General features: G+C 39.1%; 1 protein-coding gene and 1 long non-coding RNA gene across 4 annotated transcripts in view; both read left to right on the top strand.

The window, feature by feature from the left end:
* tmem68 (transmembrane protein 68) overlaps window positions 1-26684 on the top strand; it is a 54087-nt gene that overhangs the window by 6685 nt on the left and 20718 nt on the right. The window contains exons 1-3 of one of the 3 annotated variants that reach the window (XM_008433519.2): window positions 7267-7359; window positions 7880-8033; window positions 16926-17099. In XM_008433519.2, the coding sequence (XP_008431741.1) occupies window positions 7974-8033; window positions 16926-17099 (234 nt within the window). In that variant the 5' untranslated portion in view covers window positions 7267-7359; window positions 7880-7973. Of the gene's footprint in view, window positions 1-7266; window positions 7360-7879; window positions 8034-16925; window positions 17100-20738; window positions 20878-26684 lie in introns of those variants that run through there. The other 2 variants (XM_008433518.2, XM_008433520.2) reach the window with 2 other exon arrangements.
* Window positions 18883-19798, top strand: LOC103479210 (uncharacterized). Its single transcript, XR_535917.2, has 3 exons — window positions 18883-19024; window positions 19411-19510; window positions 19635-19798. It is a non-coding gene; the product is annotated as an uncharacterized LOC103479210 (long non-coding RNA).

The following is a 26684-nucleotide window of genomic DNA, read 5'->3' as shown; positions in this document are numbered from 1 at the left end:
CTTTCTTTCTTTCTTTCTTTCTTTCTTTCTTTCTTTCTTTCTTTCTTTCTTTCTTTCTTTCTTTCTTTCTTTCTTTCTTTCTTTCTTTCTTTCTTTTTCTTTCTTTCTTTCTTTCTTTCTATTGGTCTCAGGTAAATGAATGTCTGTTTTAGTGTGTTTGAAGTGTCTATGTTGTCAATGTGATTTTATACTTTTAAATGTTAGAATAAACTCTGAAAATGTATGATGTGGAGCATTGACTGTCATCTCTGTGTGGCTTTTGTTTCCACGCATGGAATCATTGAATCCAGGAGCACAAGAGAATATAATGAGCCAGAAGTTAATGATTTTATTTTCTACACCAGCGTTTCCCAACCCTGGTCCTCAAGGCACACTGACCTGCATGTTTTAGATGTTGCCCTGCAACAGCACACATGATTTCAATTTATGGATGATTAAAAGGGTTTTGCTGAATTGCAATCATCTGAACGGGGTGTGTTGAAGCAGGGGAACATCTAAAACATAAAAGGTCAGTATGCCTTGAGGACCAGGGTTGGGAAACACTGCTCTACACCTTCAAAACAGAAACGGAAGATTTGGGAGCTATCTTACAGAGTGAAAGAATTACACATACATAATAGTCTTTACCACCTGTGTAAACTTTGCTAATGAATGTTATAACAAGTAATATAAGTTTTATAATATACGTTACACTGTCACATTTCTAATGTAGGCTCTTGTGTTAGATAATCTAAGCCAATGTTAGAGCATAATTATTTTTTAGATTTACAGAATCTCAGCCTTCATAGCGGGGCTGAACCCCGGTATTACTCCAAGCACTGTAGCTAATATTACCTCGTATCTCACCAGTGGACATAAATACAGTAAAGTAATATTCTAATCACAATAATATGTCCATCTCACTTGTGAAATGTTGTCTGTCGAGCCCTCACATCAATAGCCAATCGATCCGAACAACAATATCCCTCAGTGCTGAGTAAGGTTGCCACCTTTCAGAGATCAAAGTAAGAGACGCCCACCACGGTGTGTCACCCTACTTTCATGGTGGGATGGCCGCTGCAGTGATAGACAATATTTATGGCAATGTTATTTGTTTTTAAAAAGTGATCCAGAGGGGGTGCTGTGATGGCGAAGGCGCAAAGCACAACCCACATATTGAGGCTTTAGCCATCGTGGCGGTGGTCACAGGCTGCATGTCTTCCCCCTGTCTCGTTACCCACTTTCCTGTCAAACTACTTCCAAATAAAGGCAACTATAGCCAACAAAACCTTTTTAAAAAATAGTGATCCAGAGAGTAATCATTCATACATGGAGTACTCCAAAATTGTACTCCAATCAGAACAGCACACTTTAAACATGTTTAATTAAGCAAGTGCAAAATGTATTTGGTAAACTGCTCAGGTTCTGATTAACTGATTATAACACCTAATTTAATAATCACAATGTGTCCTCAAACAGAGCTCCAAAAGTATAAAAGTTATGTGAAAATTCTGGTATTGTAAAGAGTATTACTAAAATATTTATACAAATAAGTAGTTAGGCTTGGAGGCTGGTTCTAGACAAATTTACCACTAGGGCCAAGGTAGTCAGTGTTTTTCCATGGCGACACTTAAAAAAGGATGAAACAAAAAAACAGCAATATTTCATCATTTGATAAATCAAGTAAGCCAAAGAGCCACTTGTGTTTCCAGAGATCCAGGTTGCAGATCCTGATCTAGCAGATGGAAAGTATGATCCTATCTCAATATAGCAGCTAAAAGTGCAGCACTATAATTTTCAATTCATTGTTAAAATAAAATTGTGAAGGTTAAAAAAAAATCCACCTCTGAATATTAACAAAATACATTTACTTAGCACAATTTCTTCTGTACCCCTGCTGGCCCTCATCTAGAACCGCCCCTGGGCAGGTCTGTGTCTAACATTAATAATACATTAAATGACCACTGAACACTGAATTAATAAAATATATCAACATTTCTTAATAAAACAAACAGAAAGCCCTAACAAATCTTTTTAAAGTAGAAAATATTTATGCATTTACTGTTAATCTCATAGTATGATTTGTTCTTTAAATGACCATTTGTATTATTTTGGCTGATACGACTATACATTAAATAAGCAAATAATTGATTATCTAATAATCAAACCATAACAATCTACTAAAACCACAATAAGAAACTTAATCAATCATAGCAAAATATTCTGTACCATGTCAGCCTCAGGAGATGATTGAGGGATGAAGAGATGCTGATGTCTGGTTCTTTAGGTTCTAACCGGGTCTTAAGTGTTCCTCTCCTGATCCATTCTGTCTTACATCATGCAGCACTGCACACCGTGCCAGGACGAACACATTTGTTTTAATTGCCTGTATTCATCTTCACTAACATGTTCAGCCTGGGATTTGAGTCTTCCCTCTCACGTCCGTATCTTTACGAGAGGTTTTGGTTCTAAGGATGGTGGAGAATCGGGTTGAGGATGTTTTAAAAAGATGCGGTCGATAGCAGCTCACCGTGGCTGCGTAGTGTCCATCTCTATTCAACTGCAAGAGCGTCGGTCCATAGCTTTCTTGGGCTCCTTTAGCTCACACCACGGCAATTTAGCTGACCTTTATATATCCTGTGTTTTATTTTGGTCATTATTGTTACAATTAGTCTTGATGTGTGACATAGGCATGTCTATGGGACATTTATAGAAATACAGAACAAATCGCGTCCTGTATCAGTTCAATACAGGACGCAACATTTAACAGCCAAAAGCGGGACGATTCCGTATTTTAAGGGACGGGTGGCAACCCTAATGTGAAGTAATGCCATTTATACAAAATACATTAAAGTGAATTTACTGCACATTTAAGTGAGATTTGTCAACACTATCCCTGAATGAGTCACACTGTCAGTTAAAAACTGACGGAGTTGACATCTGATGGAGTTGACAAAATACCAAACTACCTCAATTTATATGATGTTATCCCGAAGGAGGCCATATTGTAGCTCATCAGGTCCATGAAATCTTTACGGTACACCAGAATTAAGTATTTATTTCACAAAATTTCATCAAAGTTTTGTAGATTGTCCGTTATGGAGTTGACACATCATGGTTGTGATAAGCAACTTGGGAATAAAACAGAAGAAAAAAAACTAAAGAATAACATATGCTAACCAGAGCTGCCTAACCCTGTTAGCAAAGGAAGATAAAGGAAGAGGTTATGGGGTCCTCAGAATTTCTGATGCCCCCAATAATACCTGATTTTTTTTACATTCTTATGTCTGACGGTGTTGACAAAAACTTGGGACAAATTTCATTGAGTTGGAAAATATATAAAAATTATTTTTAATTCAATTTATTGATACTTTTACAATTATTTATTTGAATATTTATACTTAATTGTCATCATATCTTATCTTAATAATCCTTTATTTGTTTTAAACTATTATAATGTGTCGAGTTCTGCTCCAGGACAAGGGATTTTACAGATACCATGCACCTACTACAAAGTTTAAAATAAAAAATATTCAGCAATAGGAAAACATGCTTTGTTGTGCTCACATGGCCCAGGTTAGTTTAGTCAAATATTTGAAAAAATTATATTTTGTGTATATTTTATTAAACTTTTGTGCTTTATCCATAGGATTTGTTTTGTCCCTCTTCCCAAGAATCACTGATCTGTCTTCTGACAGAAGATCATGTTTATTAGTTCAATGGGGTCAGAGATGGAGCTTTCCAAGTAAAAAAGGTCACTTCCTGTTCTGAGGGGGCGGGGTTTAGATGACGTCAGAGTTTGACGACATAGGACCATCAGGCATCCAACCAAGATCGCTCATGCCAAGTTTGGTGCCAGTTGACCTCAGCCACGCCCCCTCAACATATTCAAAAAGTAAATTTTTTTTTGATAGCTTTTAAAGCTGCACCCCTTAACATTACTGACCAATAATGAAGCCGATAGGTCAAAATCCCTAGGAGGAGTTTGTTAAAGTTTGACTTGAGTAAAATTGGCATATGGCCAAAATCTGACCTTTGCCCCAAAATGTCTGCCTTACTGTGCATTTTAGGGGTACCTGCAAGAGACTTTTTTTCTTGATTTTGGGCAATCTATCTACGTACCAAGTTTCAGATCTCTACGATCTACGGTTTCTCCAATCTCACCTTAGGGGGCGCTGTAGAGCCCACTTGCAATTCCACTGGAATCTGAAAACTTTACTTGGGGTAAAGTCTTGGCTCAAAGCTGCCTGGAGGATCCAACCAAAGGCTCCTCTTTTACACTCACTTTTTATAGCGTTTATCCACCCTACAGACGCGTTTGCATTGGCTAGCACTGTTGCTAACCAATGCTTGTTTCATTGGCTGACTGCTTGGATAGATCTCATATTCATCATTGTCTTAGAAACATTATGTCGTGATGTCTGTGCTAATGTCTCAGGGTTGCTCAAAGGCCCTTCTACATCCGTTGCCTGCACAACCTTTTCTTTCAACAGTTTAAGTTGTTCAACAATCTGTTTCCAAATCTCTGAGGCGTTGGTCATCTCTGCTCTCCTGTTGGTTCCATTTTTCCCTAACCTTTCACTTACCATCTACCTCCAATACATCATCCATCCATCCATCCATTTTCTTTACACCCTTGTCCCTTAGTGGGGTCAGGAGGGTAGCTGGTGCCTATCTCCAGCTAACATTCCGGGCGAGAGGCGGGGTACACCCTGGACAGGTCGCCAGTTTGTCACAGGGCAACACAGAGACACACAGGACAAACAACCATGCACACACAATTAAAGATCACACAGTGATCTTTAATCCATCCATCCATTACATATTTTACACCATTTCAAGTTAAATGTCAAAATCACATCTGTTACTTCTTTAGCTTCTCTGATTTAGCATTCATTTATAATATTATGATAACAATAACTTATTTGTTCCTCTTGTTATAATCTTAATGTGAGTTATTACAGATGGTCTTATGAAAAGAAACCAGGAATAATCTATTTTTCTAATTGTTTGATACCACAGGTAGAGTTACTTGTTTTACATGTAAGTATTCCCATGAGTGTAAGTGTAAGTATTCTTACAAGTAAACCAATATCAACATAAGTATTTCACTTTGGATTTTATTCAATTACTCAAAATGTTTAGATTTAATTCTTTAAAACTTTTATGCTTTAGAATACTTTATACTATTTTTATAATTCTGCAAGCTGGAAATTTACTTCCTCTTTTTTCAGGAAGCCTGCTGTTCCTGTTTCATGACAGTCTCTGCCTGACTATGATTTCTTATAATTAAATAGAAAAAGTAATAGAATTAAAGCAAAGTTTCCATGAGACAAAAACAATACACACAACCTGATTGATTTTATTGACGTTTAAGTCTACTGTTGGGTCTAAATGTTACAAGTATGATTAATTTTAAAGGTATCTTCATGTATCGTTACTGTTAAACTAAAACCTCCAGCATGGGGAGGTGGAATGAGCTCGGGTTTTTTTGATGATGGGCTCTTTGCACTTTAGCTTCCGCGTTCGGGGAAAAGCGGCTCGATTGTTTCCGGTCAATTGAAAATGGCATTTTACACTTGGTGCTTGCAGGGCTTGCCCAAGGTAACAAGGTAATTAATGATGTACATCGATCCGAAGCCCCAACAAGTAAGCTGGAGAAAGGTTTTAAGATGTCCGTCCGTCCGTCCGTCCGTCCGTCCGTCCGTCCGTCCGTCCGTCCGTCCGTCCGTTTTCTTCCGCTTATCCGGGGTCGGGTCGCGGGGGCAGCAGCTTCAGAAGGGATGCCTAGACTTCCCCCAGCCACTTCTTCCAGCTCCTCCGGGGGAATCCCAAGGCGTTCCCAGGCCAGCCGAGAGACGTAATCCCTCCAGCGTGTCCTGGGTCTTCCCCGAGGCCTCCTCCCGGTGTGACGTGCCCGGAACACCTCACCAGGGAGGCGTCCAGGAGGCATCCTTACCAGATGCCCGAGCCACCTCAACTGGCTCCTCTCGACGTGGAGGAGCAACGGCTCTACTCTGAGTCCCTCCCGGATGACCGAGCTTCTCACCCCATCTCTAAGGGAGAGCCCAGCCACCCTGCAGAGGAAGCCCATTTCGGCCGCTTGTACCCGTGATCTCGTTCTTTCGGTCATGACCCAATGCTCATGACCATAGATGAGGGTGGGAACGTAGATTGACCGGTAAATCGAGAGCTTCGCTTTTTGGCTCAGCTCTCTCTTCACCACGACGGACAGGTACAGCGCCCGCTTCACAGTAGACGCTGCCCCAATCCGCCTGTAGATCCCCCGCTCCCTTCTTCCCTCATTCGTGAACAAGATCCCCAGATACTTAAACTCCTCCACTTGAGGCAGGACGACCCCCCTGACCCAGAGAAGGCACTCTACCCTTTTCCGGCTCAAGACCATGGCCTCGGATTTGGAGGCACTGAGCCTCATCCCGGCCGCTTCACACTCGGCTGCGAACCGCTCCAGTGAGAGCTGCAGATCACGTTCCGATGAAGCCAACAAGACCACATCATCTCTAAAAAGCAGAGATGCCATCCTAAGGCCACCAAAACGGATCCCCTCAACACCTCGGCTGCGCCTAGAAATTCTGTCCCTAAAAGTAATGAACAGAATCGGTGACAAAGGGCAGCCTTGGCGGAGTCCMACTCTCACCGGAAACGAGCCCGACTTACTGCCGGCAATGCGGACCAGACTCTGACACCGGTCATACAGGGACCTGACAGGGACCTCGATATACATTCATAGATACAAAGTTGAGTTTTACTTTCTTTAAACTTTGTGGCCAACATTAACTATAACTTATGCTAGTAGGCAGAACAAAGATTACGTTCAATTGCATCAGAAATTAACACTAAAAAACCCCACAAAAACGTTCCCCACACAAAAAAGGACATACAAACACCAAACAGAACATTCTGTCTATTGCAGATTTATGTTTTTGAATTTCCATTTTGTGATTATTAGGAAGCGATCCTCTGAACACTAGCAGTGGTTGATTAGCCATCTTAAACACCTGCACTTCTGATTATCTGTCAGAAAATGTATGTGGGTCGCCTTATTTTTGTGTTGATTCAACTTAAATACTCCAAACTGCGCAGCAAGGGAACATGTTAAGGTGATAAAAGTTAAGCCAGCATAACTAACCTACTCTCCACTTTCTGCATATATGTTTTTTAATTAAAGCTTTTCACTGACCTGTGAAATATGATCCCCTTCGACCTTGTTATTTTGCTATTGTAGTGTTTACAATTAATATCAAAACTTTGCGTCCCATTTTCAGATCCTTTGCTTGATTGTGTCATTTCCCTGACCACCGATAATCCTGACTCAATGTAAAGCAATAGCGCATGTGACGCACTGCCACGGCGCGCACAGTAAGTCACATGATGTCCAATTCACTAGATCACTGAGCAGACTTGCTATTTACGTTTTACAAAGGAATTTTAAAGAGCATTACCTGGTTGTTAATGCTTGGAATACAACGTGTATGTAACTCGGCATTTATGCCGAGTTACATACACGTTGCCGAGTTACTATGTAACTCGGCATTTATGCCGAGTTACATAGATTCAGGCACATAAAGAAAAAAAGGTGCAGGAAATATTGGTGGGGACTGTCCACTTCATGCCAGAGTTGGTGGGGACATGTCCACACCAGTCCTTCAGGAAGTTACGCCTATGTGTCATGGTAACTCAAAGCGTAAACAAGAAAGGCACATTTCACTCATGAGGATATGATGTCAGCACCTTACGTGCAAAAAGCCCATGACATTAGGCTTTTGCAGCGCTTTGCTGCTTGGGCCTAATAATGAATATTCTAATTAATTGAATATGACTGTAAGAATGACCTGAATGAATGCTGGAACAATCTTAATGCTATTCTGTTCTACCTTAGGTAACACATGTTGCCACAGTGAGATCTCTGCCTTATTGCTTGGATGCTTTGCTGATCTGGTCATCATCAGCCTCTGGAAGTCACGTTCCACAGGATGGCAGACAGTGGAAACCAGTCTTGCCTACTAGGATCACAAGACACCCTGTCTTTCTTGGTATGAGTAATGCAACACTCACACTTCAACATACAATATGATTCTATGAAAGCATATTATTTCTTGCCCATGTCATATGATGATAATCTGATAACAAATCAATAAAATTACAAGAAATAAATTCTTGAAATATTTCTCTCTATATGTAATGAATTTATAAAATTCACTTTATGAAATTTGTGAAAATAAATATTATTAAACTTTTTAAATGAAATTCTGATAGTACTATTTTGTAATAATTTATCAGTTTAATAGACTTATTGGTTTGTGATGCCACCACATCTGTACTTAGAGACACTTCAGGATTTCAGATTATGAAACTAATTTAGATTTCTCATGAAGAGAACCATGTTCAAGAGATTATTTCATTTATTAAGAGAAACAGATCTGAACAATCCAACATCCTAAAGCAACTCTCGTCTTCTACTTAATAAGCAGTTTTGAATTCCTGTGGCAATTCATTCCATCAAGTGTTTGCGATAAATGATAAGGAGTCTGTTAGGTTGCTTTGCAGAATATGTGACCCACTTCTTTGTGGAATTGGCTTCAGTTCAGTTTCAGTTGAGCTGTTTAGGGTCTTTCAAGGACTTTAATATTCTTCTGGACACAATGGGAAAATTAAAAAYGAAGTTATTTCTCAGTGGTCCAATTCCATCACCTCAATGGGGAGACGAAAAACATTCCATGATAAACAAATGGCTGATTAAAACCTGCTGTGCCAGCCAGCTCAGTGACCTTCATCGATAACCTCTGGATCTATTGGCAGCGCTTTCACCTCTTTGGAAGAGGTGGACGCAATCTTAAACATGGGATAAAGCTGCTCACTGCAAACATTTTTTATTTTATCAACAAGAACAACAATGTGACCATCGCTTCAGAAGAACAGGCTCAAGGATGTCTGACTAGGATGGAACCCTCCGCTTATCAGAAGCAAAGTGTCCCAAAACAAACGGATAAAACATTGACTGGGGACAAAATGACTGGTTCCTCTCCTCCTCCCTCCCTCTCTGCTCCTACACTCACTCACAAGATATCTATGAAGAAATGTCTTCTGAACCAGAGTCTCTCAAATTTACGGATGGAATGGATCAACAGGTTTGCCTTGGCACGATTCTCCTTAGCGCTTACATAGCAGACCTCACTTCATCTAACTCTCCTGCCTCTGACTTCCCAGGGATCCAGACCTCTGCATTTCTGAGGTCTGAGATCGGGGCCCAGATATTATCTTTACACAGGTTTTCCTCCAGAATGTGTCTGACCCCCCAGCACTTCAAAACAGGACATTACCTGTCCGGATCACTACAAGAAAAGATACAAAAAACAGCTGTCTTAATTCAAACCTCAGACTGATCCCCTGCCTAAAAGAACCTCAAACTGAAGAACTTTCAGCCCCAAAGTTATTTAAATATCAGCTCTCTCTGCTAAAGCTCTATTAATTAATGATTTCATCACCGAGCATAATATTGATGTTTTATTTCTGACAAACATGGCTGAATGACAATTAAGTACCAATAGAGAGTTTTGGTCTAACACAACTTGTCAAAAAAGCAATACACACTCATGGACACACACTGGACCTGGTTATCAGTAAGGGTGTAAATATTTCCAATGTTTCTGTACTTGATGTCGCCCTGTCGGATCACTTTGCTGTTATCTATGACAGTTCTTTATCCGTTAACCCACTTGGACAAAAAACTACTATCACAAAACGTACTTTCACTGAAAACACAACAGAAACATTTAATCAAATCTACTCTTCTTCCTTGCCCTTAAGCTATAATGACGTAGATAAGTTGGTAGGTGATTTTCAGTGCAAACTTTCAGATATCATTGATTTACATTGCCTCCATTAAAGTGAAAGTTGTGTCTGGTAGGAAGAAATCTCCATGGAGAAATGCACAAACTGTTCAATCTTCTAGACCAGTGGTCCCCAACCTTTTTATTACCGCGGACCGGTCAAGACTTGGAAATTTTGCTGCGGGGGGGAGAACCATTAGATAAGGCTTCTGCCTTATCTGGTGTTCCCGCTAAATCCTGAATATGCCCAATTTGGGTTGTCTTGGCCCTTTTATCGCAGCTTGTGGGGTTTTCCCTGACTGGGAACAAGAACACAACCTGTTGAATGTGACAGGTAGCCAATCAGAAAGCTCAGTGACGTAAGAACAGAGGGGAATCCCAAACAGCTGACATATCGCACAACTGAGAGTCCGGTGGACATCGGAGATGATATGTGGAAATGTTTATTATTATATGTACAGGTCATTATTATACGTTTATTCAGTTAAAAATGTTAACTATGAAAAAACATGGTCACCTCCAAATCATAGTGCAGGAAATAGAGCGGCTGCTCCCGTCGCCTTTTATTCACTGCCTTTTCTTTTTGTTAGGTCTATTATCTCTTAAAATGAGCCCACGAACTATCACTATTGCTTCTACATCGTCATCAGTGTTTGGTTATTCTAAATTCCCATATGCTATGTTGGGAGTTTTACTGGATTATCCTCTGGAATCAGGATGTTCGTGAGTGGAATCGGTTCGTGTTGCTCCTGCCGTGTGGCTGGAGACACGAACCGATCAAACCTGTTGTACTTTTATCAGCCCTGTGGTCACAGAGGTTTGGAGAATCGGCCAACAGATCTTGCCGTCTAAACCAGACTTAAGACTCACAAGCTCCACTCATCTCCTCTCAACCACTGCCCAAACGCTCTCTGACTCTGGTCTCTATGGTAATGTTTACGTATCCCTTCAAAATAAGATACAGATGCGCCACAAAAACGAACATTTTATTTTCGTGAAAATTTTAACTTAATTTAACTTGACTAACGGGAGCCCTGAGCTTCTTTCTCTGCAACGAGACATCAGGGAGTGATGAGAGACAATAACACCCGAGGTGTTGCTTATATCCACAGCCTGCATGGTCTCTACGTGGCGAAGCAGTTTGAAGCTTCATTGCCTCATTAGCAGCCGGTCGCCGCATGTTACGCAGAGCGGGCTTGTAATGTGGGACTCACCTACTGGTCCGGGATAAATCCATTCTCCTGTCTCTTCTCTGGGCCTTTTCCACTTTGCACAGAAACTTTTCAAAGACATGTGATCTGTTTCTTATTCATTTTGCTGCTTGTGGGCTCAATGTTGGCACACAAGTAACCGAGAATCCGGTTAAAGGATTTTCAAAATAAAATATCCTCCAGACTCAAATAATACATAAAATGGAAATATTTAATTATTTCTTGCGCGGCCCGGTACCGGTCCACGGACCGGGGGTTGTGGACCACTGTTCTAGACAACTCAGCCGTAGGGCCAAACGGAAATGGCGTAAAACTCATCTGCACGTTTATTATGACATCTATAAAGAAAGACTATGTAACTATCACACAACACTAAAATATGCAAGACAGGCTTTCTTTGCAGATGTCATAAACAAAACCATTAACAATGCTTGAGCTTTATTTGCTACTGTTGACAGGCTCACAAACCCTCCTATGACGTTAATCTTATTTCCTATTATAACCTGAGCGGAATTAGATTTTCAATCTAATGCTGCCTTCAACAAGTTTTCCAGTTTCTTCTCAGAGAAAATTAAAAAGATCAGAGGATTAATCTGCACATCCACTCCAAAGCCAATGCTGTGCCCAAACAAAGCAAATGCAGGAAAAAGGACCCAATTTCAACTACTTAATTATAAAACCCTAGAAGAAATTCTTATTCAATAAAGCTCCAGTTCCTGCTGTCTGGATGTCCTACCCACACATTTCTTTAAGAAAGTTTTGCTTGTTGTTGCTAATGATCTGATCCAAACAGTGAACTCATCGCTCTCTTCAGGTGTTTTCCTCCAGGCTTTGAAAACAGCAGTTATCAAACCACTGATAAAAAAGAACAATCTAGACAAATCACTACTGCAGAATTACAGGCCGATCTCCAACCTCCCATTCATCAGCAAAATTATTGAAAAAGCAGTTTTTAAACGATTAAATAACTTCCTAACAATAATAAATCGCTTTGACTCCTTCCAGTCTGGTTTTCGTGCTCACCACAGCACGGAGACGGCCCTTGTAAAAGTGTTCAATGATATCCACATAAATACGGACTGTGGGAGAACCACAGTGCTGGCTCTGTTGGACCTCAGTGGAGCCAGCTTTCGACACTGTTGACCATGACATTTTACTGAATCGACTGGAGAGTTGGGTCGTACTCTCCGGTCGGACTCTCCGGTCCAGTGCCAGTGTAAGGTTTGAATCTTACATAAAGAACAGGGATTTCTTTGTTTCAATCGGAAACTTCTCATCAGAGAGGTCAAAGGTCACATGTGGAGTACCCCAAGGTTCAATCCTAGGACAACTACTTTTCAATATTTATATGCACCCACTGGCTCAGGTTATAACAGGAAATACGATTAACTACCATAACTACGTGGATGATACACAGCTCTACATCACAATGTCACCAGGTGACTCTAAACCCATCCAATCACTGAATAGATGCTTAGAACAGATCAATGTGTGGATGTGCCAAAACTTTCTCCAGCTGAACAGAAACAAAACTGAAGTTATTATCTTTGGACCTAAAGAGGAGCGAACTAGAATCAATGCACAGCTTCAGTTATTACAACTGAAAACCAGCAATCAGGCTCGAAATCTAGGAGTAGTGATGGACTCTGACCTGAACCTTCAGAGCCACATTAAGACAGTCACAAAGTCGGCCTTCTATCACCTGAAGAACATCTCYAGGATTAGAGGACTTATGTCTCAGCACGATCTAGAGAAACTCATCCATGCGTTTATCTTTAGCCGCATTGATTACTGCAACAGCGTCTTCACAGGTCTGACTAATAAATCAATCAAACAGCTGCAGCTGATCCAGAATGCTGCTGCTCACATTCTCACTAAAACCAAGAAGATAGAGCACATAACACCAGTTTTAAAGTTCCTACACTGGATCCCTGTAGCTCAAATAATAGACTTTAAAATACTGTTGTTAGTTTATAAATCATTGAACGGTTTAGCACCACAATACCTTAAAGATCTGTTATTGCTGTACCAACCGTCTAGACCCCTCATATCTTCTGGTTCTGGTCTGCTCTGCATCCCCAGAACCAGAACCAAACGAGGAGAAGCAGCATTCAGCTTCTATGCACCACAAATTTGGAACAAACTTCYAGAAAACTGTAWAACAGCTGAAACACTGGGTGCCTTTAAATCTCAACTTAAAACMCACCTGTTTAGAGTTGCTTATGGCTAAATTAGGGTTAGAGTGCGGGTTTTGATGTCTTCAATGTTTTTTGTTTTTATCTTTACTTTTTATCTGTTTATTAATTTCTTGTTATTCCTCTTTCTCACCCTTTACATTGCGTTTCATTTTTAATGATGTACAGCTCCCCCATAGAGGCGCGGGTACTGTCCCCCACACGTAGCCCTATTCGGGTTAGAGTCCCTGGAGTAAAATGTGGGTTAGAGTCCCAGTTAAACAACGTTTAACTAAAGTCCTATGGGGTTTAGAGTCCCAGTTGATGGCCTTTCAATTAAAAACCTAGAGGTTGGAGTCCTTGTCAAACGTCGTTTTTGACTAAATTCCCAGAGGGTTAGAGACCCAGTTAAACGGCATTTAACTAAAGTCCTAGAGTTTGGAGTCCTTGTCAAACAGCATTTTTGAGTAAAGTCCCCGAGGGTTAGAGTCCCAGTTAAGCAACGTTTAACTAAAGTCCTACAGGGTTTAGAGTTCCAGTTGACGGTGTTTCAACTAAAAACCTAGAGGTTGGAGTCCTTGTCAAATGGCATTTTTGACTAAAGTCTCAGAGGGTCAGAGTCCCAGTTAAACGGTGTTTAACTGAAGTCCTACAGGTTGGAGTCCTTGTCAAAAGGCGTTTTGACTAAAGTCCTAGATCTGGTTTGAGTCCCAGATAAGGACAGGGGTGCGGATGTCGTCTCCCCGGTTGAAAAGGGGTGCGGGTTTTAATGTGTTTTGTTACGGCATCAGTGGGCCCTGCCCTCTTTTTCCTTGCAGGGTTCTGCAGTCAGGCCCTGCAGGTGTTGGGTGTTCCTCTGATTGGCGTCCTGCAGCTTTAAAGCTGCTAGGCGTACAGCAGAGGGGAGGCTTTTCCCTTCCCTCTCCTCAGATCCCCACTTGGTTTGGTTTGTATCTTTTGGTTGAGTTTTGTTAGGTTTTGCATTTGCTCATTTCTGGTTATTTATAGGTTTTGCTCTAATCTATTTTGGTTTCTTATTTCAGGCATTTCTTTTTTTYAAGGTTATTTCTTTCATATAACTTAWTAAATTCTACTTTCATTTACACATTAAATCCTTGTGTGGTCTCCATTAATGTTGCCCCATCAAACGAGCCTGGTGGACGTAACAGTTTTAAAAAAAAATTCAAAATCTCTCTTTCTTACTGTTTATTTAATGTCACATGCTGTTTTTTTTTGTTTTTTTTAATGTAAAGCACTTTGAAATGCCTTGCTGCTGAAACATGCTATACAAATAAAATTTGATTGATTGATTGATTTCAATAGCCTCTGTATTTCCAGATGCATTAAGTCATTTTAGTGTTAAAAAAATCATGGCTGGATTTTATCTTTTCAACAGTTTCTGTTAGAAAGCAGAATTCATACTTCATACATCAATTACAATAAGTGTTTTAGGTTCTGAAGTAGCAAAGCAGGTCCATTTCATCACACTTCCCTCTCTATGTTGCTTTGATGTTTTTCTTTTGAGGTATTTCAGTGTTGGCTTGATGGCCAATGTAAAACCTGGGCAGGCAATGTCCGCCAATTCTTCGGGGCCAGTGGCTACTCATCTTTTTCCATGTGTCCAGGGAGCTTGTTTTGTAGCCTTTTCAGATTTTTTAACTTGCTATGTTGTCATACAAGTTCCATGTAACCGATTTCTTGATTTCATTGCTCTGTCGGTATTCAGTGTGGCCAATAAAACTGACCTCATATCATTCATCATTAATTTATTCAGAATTTAACATGAGACTGATTTCCAGGTACAATCATGATTGGTTTAATAGTTTTCATCCTTTTAATAAATGGATTTAAAAACTGTCTTTTGGATTTACTCAAGTTATATTTTAGGCTGAGAGGGCTTGCACAGTGCTGCAGGTGGACTGTTGCCTTAGAGCATAAAGGTTCAGGGTTCAAATCCCCGCCTGAGGTCTTTCTGCATGGAGGGTAGCTGTTCTCCCAGTGCGTGTATGGGTTCATTCCAGGTACTCCAGTGTGTGTGTGGGGGTGGGGGGTGCGTGTGCGTGCGTGTGTGTGAGCATGATAATTTGTCCTGTGTGGTGGAGTAGAAAGGGGACCTGTCCAGGGCTGGAGATAGGTACCAGCCCCCTTGCAGACCTGCAAACACAAGTTGGGTGCAGGCAAGGATGTGTGTCTCAACTGAAACTTTTAAGTGTAACAAAACAAAACAAGAAATGTGGAGGAGCAGATACTGCCTCACAGTACTCTGTAATAAGTTTGCAAATGAGTGGAAACTGTCTGGTTGGGGATTTTTCTAAACATCTCTAACTGAATATTTTTGAGAGTTATAGAATTTATGAGAATCAAACAAACTGTAAGATATCCATGTTTGCTATAGAAGGGCATATTTTAACACGCACGTACGCACACTCACACTCACACTCACACACTAAGGGCAGTGTAGAGTGCTGGATTAACCTGGCATACTTGTCTCTGAACTGTAGAAGGAAGCCTGAGTACCCAGAGAGAATCAATGCAACCAATGTCTCAATGAAGAACAGGGCTAACCATTGTGCCATGGCAAACACTTGTGATAACACCAATACAATGGCATGAAGAGGTACACAATTAGTGAACTTGGCCAATCAAAAATATTATGCAGCCTCAATATTTCAAGGTTCTCGAATGTGCTGATGTGATGCAGGAATGCATAGTGTGTGTAGGGCCTGCATACCCTGCATTATTGACTGTGATTAGCATATATCTAGACTGCAGTCTATGAATTCTGGATGTTTTATCAAAAACATAAACTATAATTAAAATCTCTCTTAAACACTAAACTTTATTATTTAAATTTACAGGTTTATTAAGGTAAATTCCATTCTGAATTAACTTTAGTAATTTTTCAGCTTGACCCTAGATAGTCTAGTTCAAAAGTATTCATACGCCCTGGCTGATTTAGGTTTGAAGAAATCCTTTCATTTTACCAACATGTTTCTTCTGACTGGAAGTAATAGTCATGTTTTGGAGTGGCGGCGCCTCAGTACCAATTAGAGACTGGGAGAGAATCTGTAGAGGGAGCTGAAAATTAGGGTGATGGCAACGAGGACTTTCAACTTCAAGGACTTACTCATCACCTAAACATTTACTCAAGTTAAAACTTTAGGAAAAAACTGAACAGCTGTTATAAATAGGATATTGTTGTTGTAAAGTTGTTGAAGACTTTTACCATTGATGACTGAGCAGGTTAGAGAAATATGACTGACATGACTTTTCTGAACCAAATGTGAATAAAAACTCTGCTTACAGTGTTTATCTTCTGAGTGGTGCCTGTCTGATCTTCAGAGAAAAACAACTTCTATATTTAACAAAAAGAATTTTAAATCTTAATGAGTAATTTTTGGGCTCAACTGTGACATGTAACAGCTCTTTGAGAGTTCTTGAACCCATCTACTGGTCTACCGTTGGCTATTTTTTGAGCTGTGATGTAGTATTTTTGTTGATTTATGAATCTATCCAGAAGCAGTATTAAAGGTAGCTGCATCAGTCAGACCTGGCAAATGCTGTGTGCCAGCAGTAGGAGGTTGCTGATTATTATTTTGAAAACATATACGTGCAGATATCAATGTAACTTTTTAGAACTTTTGTGTCTAAACTGAAACAGCAAACCGGCCTTTCATTTTTAGTTTTTTAGCTCTTATCTTTTTCTACAGGTGTGTTTGTTTCATGTGTGGGAAGAGTGGGCTGGCCTGGAGCAGCTGGAGGACTACCTGAGCTTTCTTCAATACCTCTTGTGGGTCTTCACGCCTCTCGCTGTTGTTTTCCTTGTGCCATTCCTCATTGTTATCCTCCTTTATCTCTCAATACTCTTCCTTCATGTCTATAAGGTATGTACAAATTCAATATTGTCCACAGTCTAAACAGTCAATTGTGAAACATTACTTTTAATTTCATGTTAATAAAATTACGAGATTATAGCTCTGAATGAAAAATGTTGTTGGTTTAGAGAAACACATGTCACTAAATACAACTCCTGTTTATGAAAGCAACTTCAACTCTTGTGAAAATGAAACAAATATGTAACTTGCTATAAACTGTAAGAGCCTCCTGACAAATTAATTTATTATTGATCTCTACTTGCTAAAGTTAAATGTTTATAGAAAATCGAATTTATGCTGAAATTTTTTGCAATTCAGAACAATGGTTTTTGTCTTTTTTTAGGGACTGATTATGCAGTTATTGTTATAGTTTTTTGAAAGGATTGAGGAAAAAAAATTGTGAATGCAATGAACTAAATTAGAGATGTAATCTTCTTGAAACATGTTTTGCAATTGAACCTGCTAGTAATTTCTTGCAAAACCTGTCTGATAAGATTTGACTACAAGATCTGAAAAAGTTACACAGCATAAAATCATCTTTAAAAAAACCTTAAGCAGATGGGAAACTAATTTAGAGACTTCTTTTAGTCTTTAAAAACTTACACAAAGCCAGTTCTAAGGCTTCTGCTGTGACAGTTGTAAACCTTCCATGGAATGGTCACTCTACTTCTCATATGTGGTTGAGGTGTGGATCCAAAAGCAGCAGGCGAGTGATGTGGTGGAGTTTCGTTTAAAGATTTAATTAAAAAAAAAAAAAACAACAAAAAAAAACAAAGAATCAAACTTACAAAATTATGAGTCCAGGGAAACAAAATACAAAAATTAAGCCAAACTAAAGACACGGGAAGAGACAAGGAAGGTAACAAGACAGATTGGTGAGTTGTGACTGAGATGGAGGAGCTTAAATACTAGGAGGTAGTAAATTGAACAAAGGGCCTAGTTAGATGAGGTGACTGATTGCAGGTGTGAGAAGTTGACACAGGAGTTAGCAGAGGGGAGAAGGTGGCACAGGGAAGCTAAGAAGATCTGCTGGGGAATACAAAAGGGAGGAAACAGGGAACTAAAAATACTACTAATACAGAAGACACAACTAAGAGTAAAAAGAACCCGATAAACTAGAAGAGAGAAAGGCATGACGGAAACCATAACCGAACCTAAACAGAAACAAGGCTGATCTTACAACAAACAATTAGAACTACGGAACATTGTAGTTGTTTAGGTCTTCTGCTAGAAAAGGCAGAAGACCTAAACAAAGAAATAACCTGATAGTACTGATGGGTAAATGAGGCGTCATGAAGGGTTTCGACCCAAAGCAAAACTGTGTCGATTCTGTCTCGATACTGTGTCACTGAATACTGACACCTGCTGGGCATTAAAAATTCCTACAGGCAATGTAGTGATTTGATGACCTAGTCTATACAATAAGATTTAAGTCTTTGTATTTTATTGAATATTATATATTGTATTACGTCATATCTTCAGTTAAATTTAAAATATATTTGACATACAGTCAATAAATAATGTGAACATGTACCATAAAGTGAAAATTTAAGTGAATGTGTTTGGAATGAGGATGCTTGTGCACAGCAAATTCAAAAGTGTTAAATGTTTTGGTGTTATTAGACTTTGTGCAAAAGCAGAGTTAATTTTACTCTTAATAGTCACATTCTGTTTATGTAACTCTGGGGTGTATATTATTAGTAGTTAAAATCCAGTGTTAAAACAAAGTGTTTCCATATCAAATCTAGAGGTGTTAAAATAGAATCAATAACTCTACTTTTTAACTCTGAACTCCACCAGCGGCTCTAACATTGAAGGAGTTAATTCACTGACTCCGCCCCAGAATCACAGATTCCCACTGAAGCGAAGCGACAGAAGCAAAGTCATTTCAGGACTATTTACTTTCCATCTGTTTGAGGTGTTTACCACGCTTGGTAAGTAATTTTTTTTCTGAGATGGTTTATAACTATTATTTTAAGTTGAGCTCAACCTGTTCACCACACGGGTTGGTGTTAGCATATTTAGCTTAGCATACCGAATGTTAGCGGAGTATAAGTGTTGGAAAAAATCAAGCCAGTGAACATTCAGTCAAATTATTGGCTAACTTGAACAGATCCGTAAGAATCTGGAGTATGTTTTTTCATGATATTGAACGTTTACATGCATATTGGTCAGATTTATCAACCTTTCTGATAATTTCTTTTCCTTTGAAAAAATGTAAAAGGCTTTTCCACATTGAGAGAATTATTCCCACTGTTGTGTCTTCTTATATACGTTTTGCAGCATGTTTTAATCCTTTTATTGTCTTTTTGTACATTAGTACCAGTTTGGTTGAGGATGAATCTCCAGTCGTCAGCCTAACCTCTCCTTTCCGATCCCTCCATGGATTCTTCGAAGATTCAAGCTCCAAAAATGGTTATGTAAGTGTTAATATCTCTGAAACCCTACATTTCTGTAATTCAGGCTTGTTGTTAGAGTTGTAGTAAAAATGTATTCCTTCGTTCCATTCCTCATTGTTATGTTTTTTTGTTTGTTATGATCCAGAGACCTACACTGGCTGTCCTACTCAGAGACTGAAGACTATCCGATGCCGTAGAGGAGCATATTGGTGTCTCCGGCCAAACTTCACGAACAGCCCAACAACCTGAAGACAATCTGTTAGTGAGTGGACATCTCTCTGGTGGAGTGCAGAGAGGAACTGATTCTTATCAACAGAAACATAAACTGGATAAGAAATGATGAATCTGATTATCAGGTTGGTCTGTTATGTAATGTACATATCTGGCAATCTACCTGTTAAAAGAAAATGTACTCTATCATATTACATGAACTGCATGCATTGATACAGGCTTTACTTTTTACACCTTGTACTTTGAACAATTTCATGCATATGGTATTGTAGAAAAATGTATTAAGCATACTGCATTTTGTATTGCACAGCTGATATATATAAGCAATATGTGAATGAAAGTGACATGTGAAACATGCACATTATTCCACTTTGTAATATGTTTTGTAATTATAGTGCTTTGAAATAAATGCATTAAAGAAAATCAGTGCCTCTTTATTAAATGTTTATTTTCCTAAGAATTTTTAAAAGTTCAAGACAATCAACTACCTATTTAATATTAATTACAAATAACTCTTAAGAAATTAAAGAAGTACTCTGTGAGAGTTAATATTAAGATCTAACACTGAATTAGTGTTAGTAAGTGTTAAATAATTAACTCCAGCAGATTTGGTATTTGACACTTTATAAGAGTTGAGGTACTAACTCTCCAAAAAGAGTTAAATTAACACTTTCTGGTGTGGACCCATATAGACACTTTAAAAGTGTTGAAATCAAATCTGACAGTGTTAATCTGGGCCTCCTGGATTTGCTGTGTGGACTGTTTTTTTCCCCCACAGATTTTTATTTAAAAAAAAAGTTTTTACAACATTTTGAAAATTAGCCTTTTTTTGACAAAACTTCTGCCGTGGAAAAAATTGAAGTAAACACTTTTACAGCGAACCTTTGTTTTTCTTAGGGGTTGAGTTCTGAAAATAACCTGTGATAGGAGTAATCCGTGAAGTATTTATTTTTTACAGTTATTACACAGCATAATTAAATATTCTACATTGAAACCAAATAACAAAACCTGTTTTCAGATCAGCGGATGTGCGTGTGCATCAATCGGACCTTAATGTGATCTGGAGTCATGGCATTGAAGCGTCTCCTCCAAGCTGCTTTGCGAGATTCACAGCTGTATCTACGGCAGAGCGATGGATCTCGTCAAGCGAGCCTCCGGTCAGGTTTTGCACTGCCTCTGGCCACAGTTTTTTTTTTCAGCTAGCATTAAAAGTTTCAGTTTCCATCTCCTGAATGACCAATCTGTATTAAATACCGTAACTTTATTGGCACTCAGGTAGAGAAGAAGCGCGGAGACTGTTTTTACCAATCATACGGTCAATCAGGACGCAGAACACTTTGAAAAAACACTGCACAAAAAAATCTGCAAAGCAGCGATGCCGTGAAAGGTTCATTGAGGGTTCATTGTATATGAAATAATTTTTAAAAAACAACTGAGTAATTTGTAGAATGGCTGTATATCTGAGTTTATCTAGGTGTATCTGGGACTTCATTCTCATGCCTGGCCTAATAATGCCTCAACATTGAAAACGTGGACTTATTTAAATAAGACAGTTTAGTCAAACATATGCGACACTTAACCTGCAGAACATGATATGAAAGTAAACTAGGAGTCAATTTCACCTGAATTTGGATTCAGATAGATTAAGTAGAAACTGACAAGAACCGGATGAAACAACAAAAATGAAAACAAATTTATTTTCAAATATAAGATCAAAATGGTCCCACACTGCGGAAACCTTTCGTTTGAGGCTCCTCCATAGTTGACGCTGTACCGTAAAAGATCAATAATTTGTTTTTCAAATGCAGATTGACAGATTCATTTCCTTATAAACACAGTTTGGCGCGTTATTGTCATTTCGAAACAGTTCCTGTATCGGTCACGTGACTTGCTGAAACCAATACGCGCACCGACACGGGTTTTGGTCTATGGGCTTGACACATGCGCCGATGCAGCGGTGTTGCTGGACCCATCACTACCTAATAGAATCACTAAAGAAAGATGGACACAGATTCAGACAAAAAGACTAACTCAACCTAAAGTAACCAGATAGGAAAAGCTAGAAACACTACAGGGGGAAGCCAGAAGGACTTGATAACTTTACTGGAACTACTAAAGAAAGGTATACCTAGACTGAAATAAGGAATATTTCAATAACGCACCTGGATTAAATAAAAATATTCTAACTATAATCACTAAAGAAAGCTCGACATGGACTCAGACATAGAATAATAACAGAACCTACGGTAACTAAAGAATAAACCTAACTAGAAACACAATGAAGAACTGAAAATAAGGAAGGCAATAACCAAGACAATTCTAACCACAATATGTAAACTCAAATAATAAAACTAAAATGACCATGAAGGGTTAACCTAAAGTGAACTACAACATAATGATAATTAAGATGAAAAAGCAAAATCAAACCCAAAAAAACTCCAAGATTGCATTTACGGTTTATTCTTTAAGTCATGATGGAACATTTAAAGCACTGCAGGCCTTACATCTCATTTAATTTAATTGTTTATGATTCAACAATCAGAAAAACTTGGCAAAAATGGCGTCCCTAGGAGACGAGCAAAAGAACATTGTGGTCAATCTTGATGATCCCCAAGATGTCTAGGCAAATATTCTTTGGTATTCATTCTTAAAATCCCTCTGCTGTGGCATAACTCATAGATTTGTGGAGTTCGTCAGAGATGTAAAAAACCCATTGCCTGTTATTCCACATGCTGTGGACAGCTACTTTCCCTAAATAGTATAAAAACTTCTCTCGACTTCTCTTTTAGTATTCGACAGAGAAAAAAAAGCAGAAGAAATCTTAAAAGAAGCAAATGCAGTTTCACGTTACTGCAGTGAAAATTTTGCGTTGTAATGTGCAATATTAGTCTGAACACTTTGAAAACATCTTTGCAAATGCACACATTACAATGTGAATTAATATTTGCCATGTAGAATTATAACCGTAACCTGTGATATGTGGCAGTTTTTGGACTGAAAACATGATTTGAACTAAATGTACTCAAAGGGCTTTCTGTGCATGTGTAACGTAGTTCATTCTGCGTTGTGTCTTGTGGGAAATAACAGCCAAAAGAGAGCTGATTGCAAGGCATTTTAATGCTCCTGCATTCAAATAGCAAAAAATAGTAATCAAAAACAGTTCTTTTCTCATCAAAGTCTTCCACAACGCCTGTTTAACCATGAACAACACTATTTTCAGCACATGGATGTAGCAACTTCTTTAGCAATGTTTCATGTAGCATGAGAACAGCTAAATATAAGCTAAAACAGTTCCATCACCTTTTAATAAAGTAACTGCTCCAAAACACATTATTTTACAATGTGTAATTGAACTATCACTTATTATCCTTAAATTACACTTATTAAACAAAAAAAAAACTTCACATCTTCTTCAATAGAATCCAAACAGAAATGGGGAATAGCGAGGGAAAACCCTTCGTGTACTATAAGGGTGTGATCCGTTATACTTCCCAGATAGCACAGAATGATTGAAATGACATTGAATCAATGTCAGGCAGAGACATTGAATCAACATTGAAAGTGGTCAGTGACTTGTATGTTGAATCAACATTAGGGTTTCAACCATAACTGATATATCAATGTTGATTCAACCATCAACTGTATGTCAATTTACATGCACATTTGTGTTATTACATTGAATCAGTTAGGAATCAACGTTGATTCAACCTTCATCTGAACGTGGTTCTGCATGCATATTTCTGTTGACTTTACATTGACGGAATGTTGATTCAACACTCATTTGACTGTGAATCTGCATGCATATTGGTGTTGATTTTACATTGAATGAAATAGGTATTTATGTAAATTTTTAGGTCTGATAGGTCTACATCAGGGTTGCCCAAAGTCGGTCCTCGAGGGCCGGCATCCTGCATGTTTTAATACTCTCCCTGGTTTAAGGCACCTGGATCAAATAATGGCTCATTAGAAGGCCTAAGAGGAACATTCCCAGATAGCACACAATGTTAAATGAACGTTGAAAAATAGTTAAAATCGTTGATTTTTGGTTGAAGTCGACAAATGACAGTGGATCAACCATCAAACAACCATCCAATCAAACCGGTGAAATTGTGTCATTGAATCAATGTTGCTTTGTGGTTGAAATCTGATGACTGAAATGCCGTGATCTGATTAATGGTTGATTTTTGGTTGAAGTCGACAAATGATTGTGGATCACCTATAAAACCCACTCTAAAAGAAAATAGTTGAACCAACTTAATTTAATTGCTTCTGTGGTAACAAGCAATTCAATTAAGTTTATCCAACTGAATTTATTAAATTTATCCAACTTAATTTATTAAGTTTAACCAATTCAATATATTATAATCATCCAACTCAATTTGTTAATTTATTTTTAACAAATTTATTAAGTATGTTTAAGATAACAGATTTAAGTCAGTCTTACTCAAATCATTTAGTTTACTTCAAAAATGGAAAATAAACGTACATAGCACTTTTCCAGTCATTTTGACCACTAAAAGCACTTTACACTAGAGTCACATTCACACATTTACTTAATGAACAAATCTGTTGGGTGCCCAGGGGCACATTGACATGGGGCAGGTGGGAGCTGGCATTGAACCAACAACCTTCCGTTCACAAGACAACTGCTCTACCCACAGAGCCACGGTGGCTTACCAGTGAATCTGTCCCTGGTAAGCTTGAGTCATTGTGTTAGACAAGGGAAACAAATGTGGCATCGAACTTAATTATTTCAAGTAAAGTCAAAGTGAATCCAGTGTGTTTCAGCACTGGTCCTCCAAGCCCGGCAAGTTTTAGGCATTTTCCTAATTCGGCACACATGATTTTAATTGATGTCTGATTAACAGGGTTTTGCTGACATGAAAACTTGCAGGTCAGTTTGTCTCGAGGACAAAGTTTGGGGAAGAACTCGTGATCTAAATGTCCAATCAATGTAAGCTGTTTTTCACGCCCCTCTACACACACCCCTCTCCTGGGCCCATCTACCCCTCAGTCTCCTCCCCCTTTCCACTCTCTTCCCTTCCTCCTTGGGCTCCGGGTGAAACAATTTTAATTTTAGGTGAGGGTTTTAAATTTTCACATTTAGTTTTGTTAAAGATTTTTTTGGCTCTAGTGGCCTTTATTTGATAGTTCATTGACAAGAAAGGGGGTAATGAGAAAGGTGGAAGACATGCAGCAGGGTTTGCCAAGGCCGGAAGTCAAATAATAAGGTCGTTAGCAGGACTCTGGAGAACCTGACTGCACTGAGGAGGTGATTCAGCTATTGGATCCAGGTGTGTTCTACCAGGGAGACATCTAAGAGTTGCAGGACACCGGCCCTCGAGGACTAGGATTGCCCACCCCCAAGGCTCATTAGAAGGCCTAAGAGGACCCCTCATCACCTTTTCATCTCCCCCTACTCGCTCCCAAGGCTCCCCACACCCACTTGCTCCTCCCAGGCTTCCCCTCTTTACCCCCTCTCTTCCCTGCCCCCATCCTTGAGCTCTGGGTCAGAACATTTTATTACTAAGTGGGGGTTAATCATGTTTCAAATTACGCACTACATGATGAGAACATTGGGTTGTGATTCCTTTATGTACATTTTCTTACTTGTCTACTTGTCTGTAAATATTATTACTGACTGTGCATAATGTGTTGACACAAAAACATCTACAAGTCCCTATTAGTAGTTGTACAGTCCGACTCCCCCTTTTTACACTAGTGGTTTGTCCCAACCAAATGGCCATTTTGCTGCTGACTTGTTTGCAACCGGCTTCTGAATTGAATTCTCCTCTGAGCAGTTTTATGGTAAGTTTTTCAATATTACTTTGATCTTAAATGTGGGTATTGAAAAATAAGGACATTGTTTTGTGCCCATAGTAATCCTGGTTATTTTGGGGCAAAACAGATATTTTTAATAATTGAGGTCATGTCTCATTTTGTATTATTTTCATCCTACCCACCGCTCCAGGCCTAAGTATGAAATCCTGCTAGATTTTGTGAGATTTGAGTTTTTAAAATAGGGCGGGGCCTATTGTTTGATCTGGGAGAGCATGTGGTGGACAAAGAAGTGTAAGGCTGGCTGCTCCAGGTGGGCTTTAAATTGTTGTGATAGTAATCACTTGTTTTTCATTTTTTATTATGTGCTTAGGGACGTGCTTAGATGTGCCTCTGTTCCAGAACAGCTGAGTTAGAAAATTGCATGAACATCTGCAGCCATCAAGAAGTGCAAAAGGTTGTTAATCATCCACAGATTCCATTCAGGTGAGGCAGAAAGGAAACACTTAAAACATGTAAAGCAGGTGAAACACTGAACTAAACCTGCTAATGACTGATTCAGTCTGTTGACTCTTGGATTGGTAACTGGTTAAATTGAACTGGTCTATTATTACTGGTGTGGGATCTTTATCAGCACGTGGACATTTTGTAATGAATTTAATAAACTTATTTGGAAATATTTGTAGTTGATTCAAGATTAAACCAGCTATTTGATGGAAGTTTATTCTGTATAAATTATAAATAATTTTTCCAACTGCAGTATAAATCACCTCTTGCTCTGTTCATCTGTCTCTGGTGTGTTAAACCCTGATCCTCCCTGAGTTTTATCTTTAAGTTTTCTGATAAACAGCCTTTATTTTAAATATTGATTCCCTCCTTTTAACATGAGTGCAGCATCATAAATCCTACACTAGACTGCAGCTTCATAGGTAAATGTAGTTGTATATGTAAACCATCCATCCATCCATCCATTTTCTTCCGCTTATCTGGGGTCGGGTCGCGGGGGCAGCAGCTTCAGAAGGGAGGCCCAGACTTCCCTCTCCCCAGCCACTTCTTCCAGCTCGTCCGTAGATCGACCGGTAAATCGAGAGCTTCGCTTTTTGGCTCAGCTCTCTCTTCACCACGACGGATCGGTACAGCGCCCGCTTCACAGTAGACGCTGCCCCAATCCGCCTGTCGATCTCCC

Source organism: Poecilia reticulata, linkage group LG17 (genome assembly GCF_000633615.1).
Source record: "Poecilia reticulata strain Guanapo linkage group LG17, Guppy_female_1.0+MT, whole genome shotgun sequence".
NCBI classification, from domain to species: Eukaryota; Metazoa; Chordata; class Actinopteri; order Cyprinodontiformes; family Poeciliidae; genus Poecilia; species Poecilia reticulata.
Note: the sequence above shows the minus strand (reverse complement) of the source record. Positions and strands in the feature narration are given on the sequence as shown.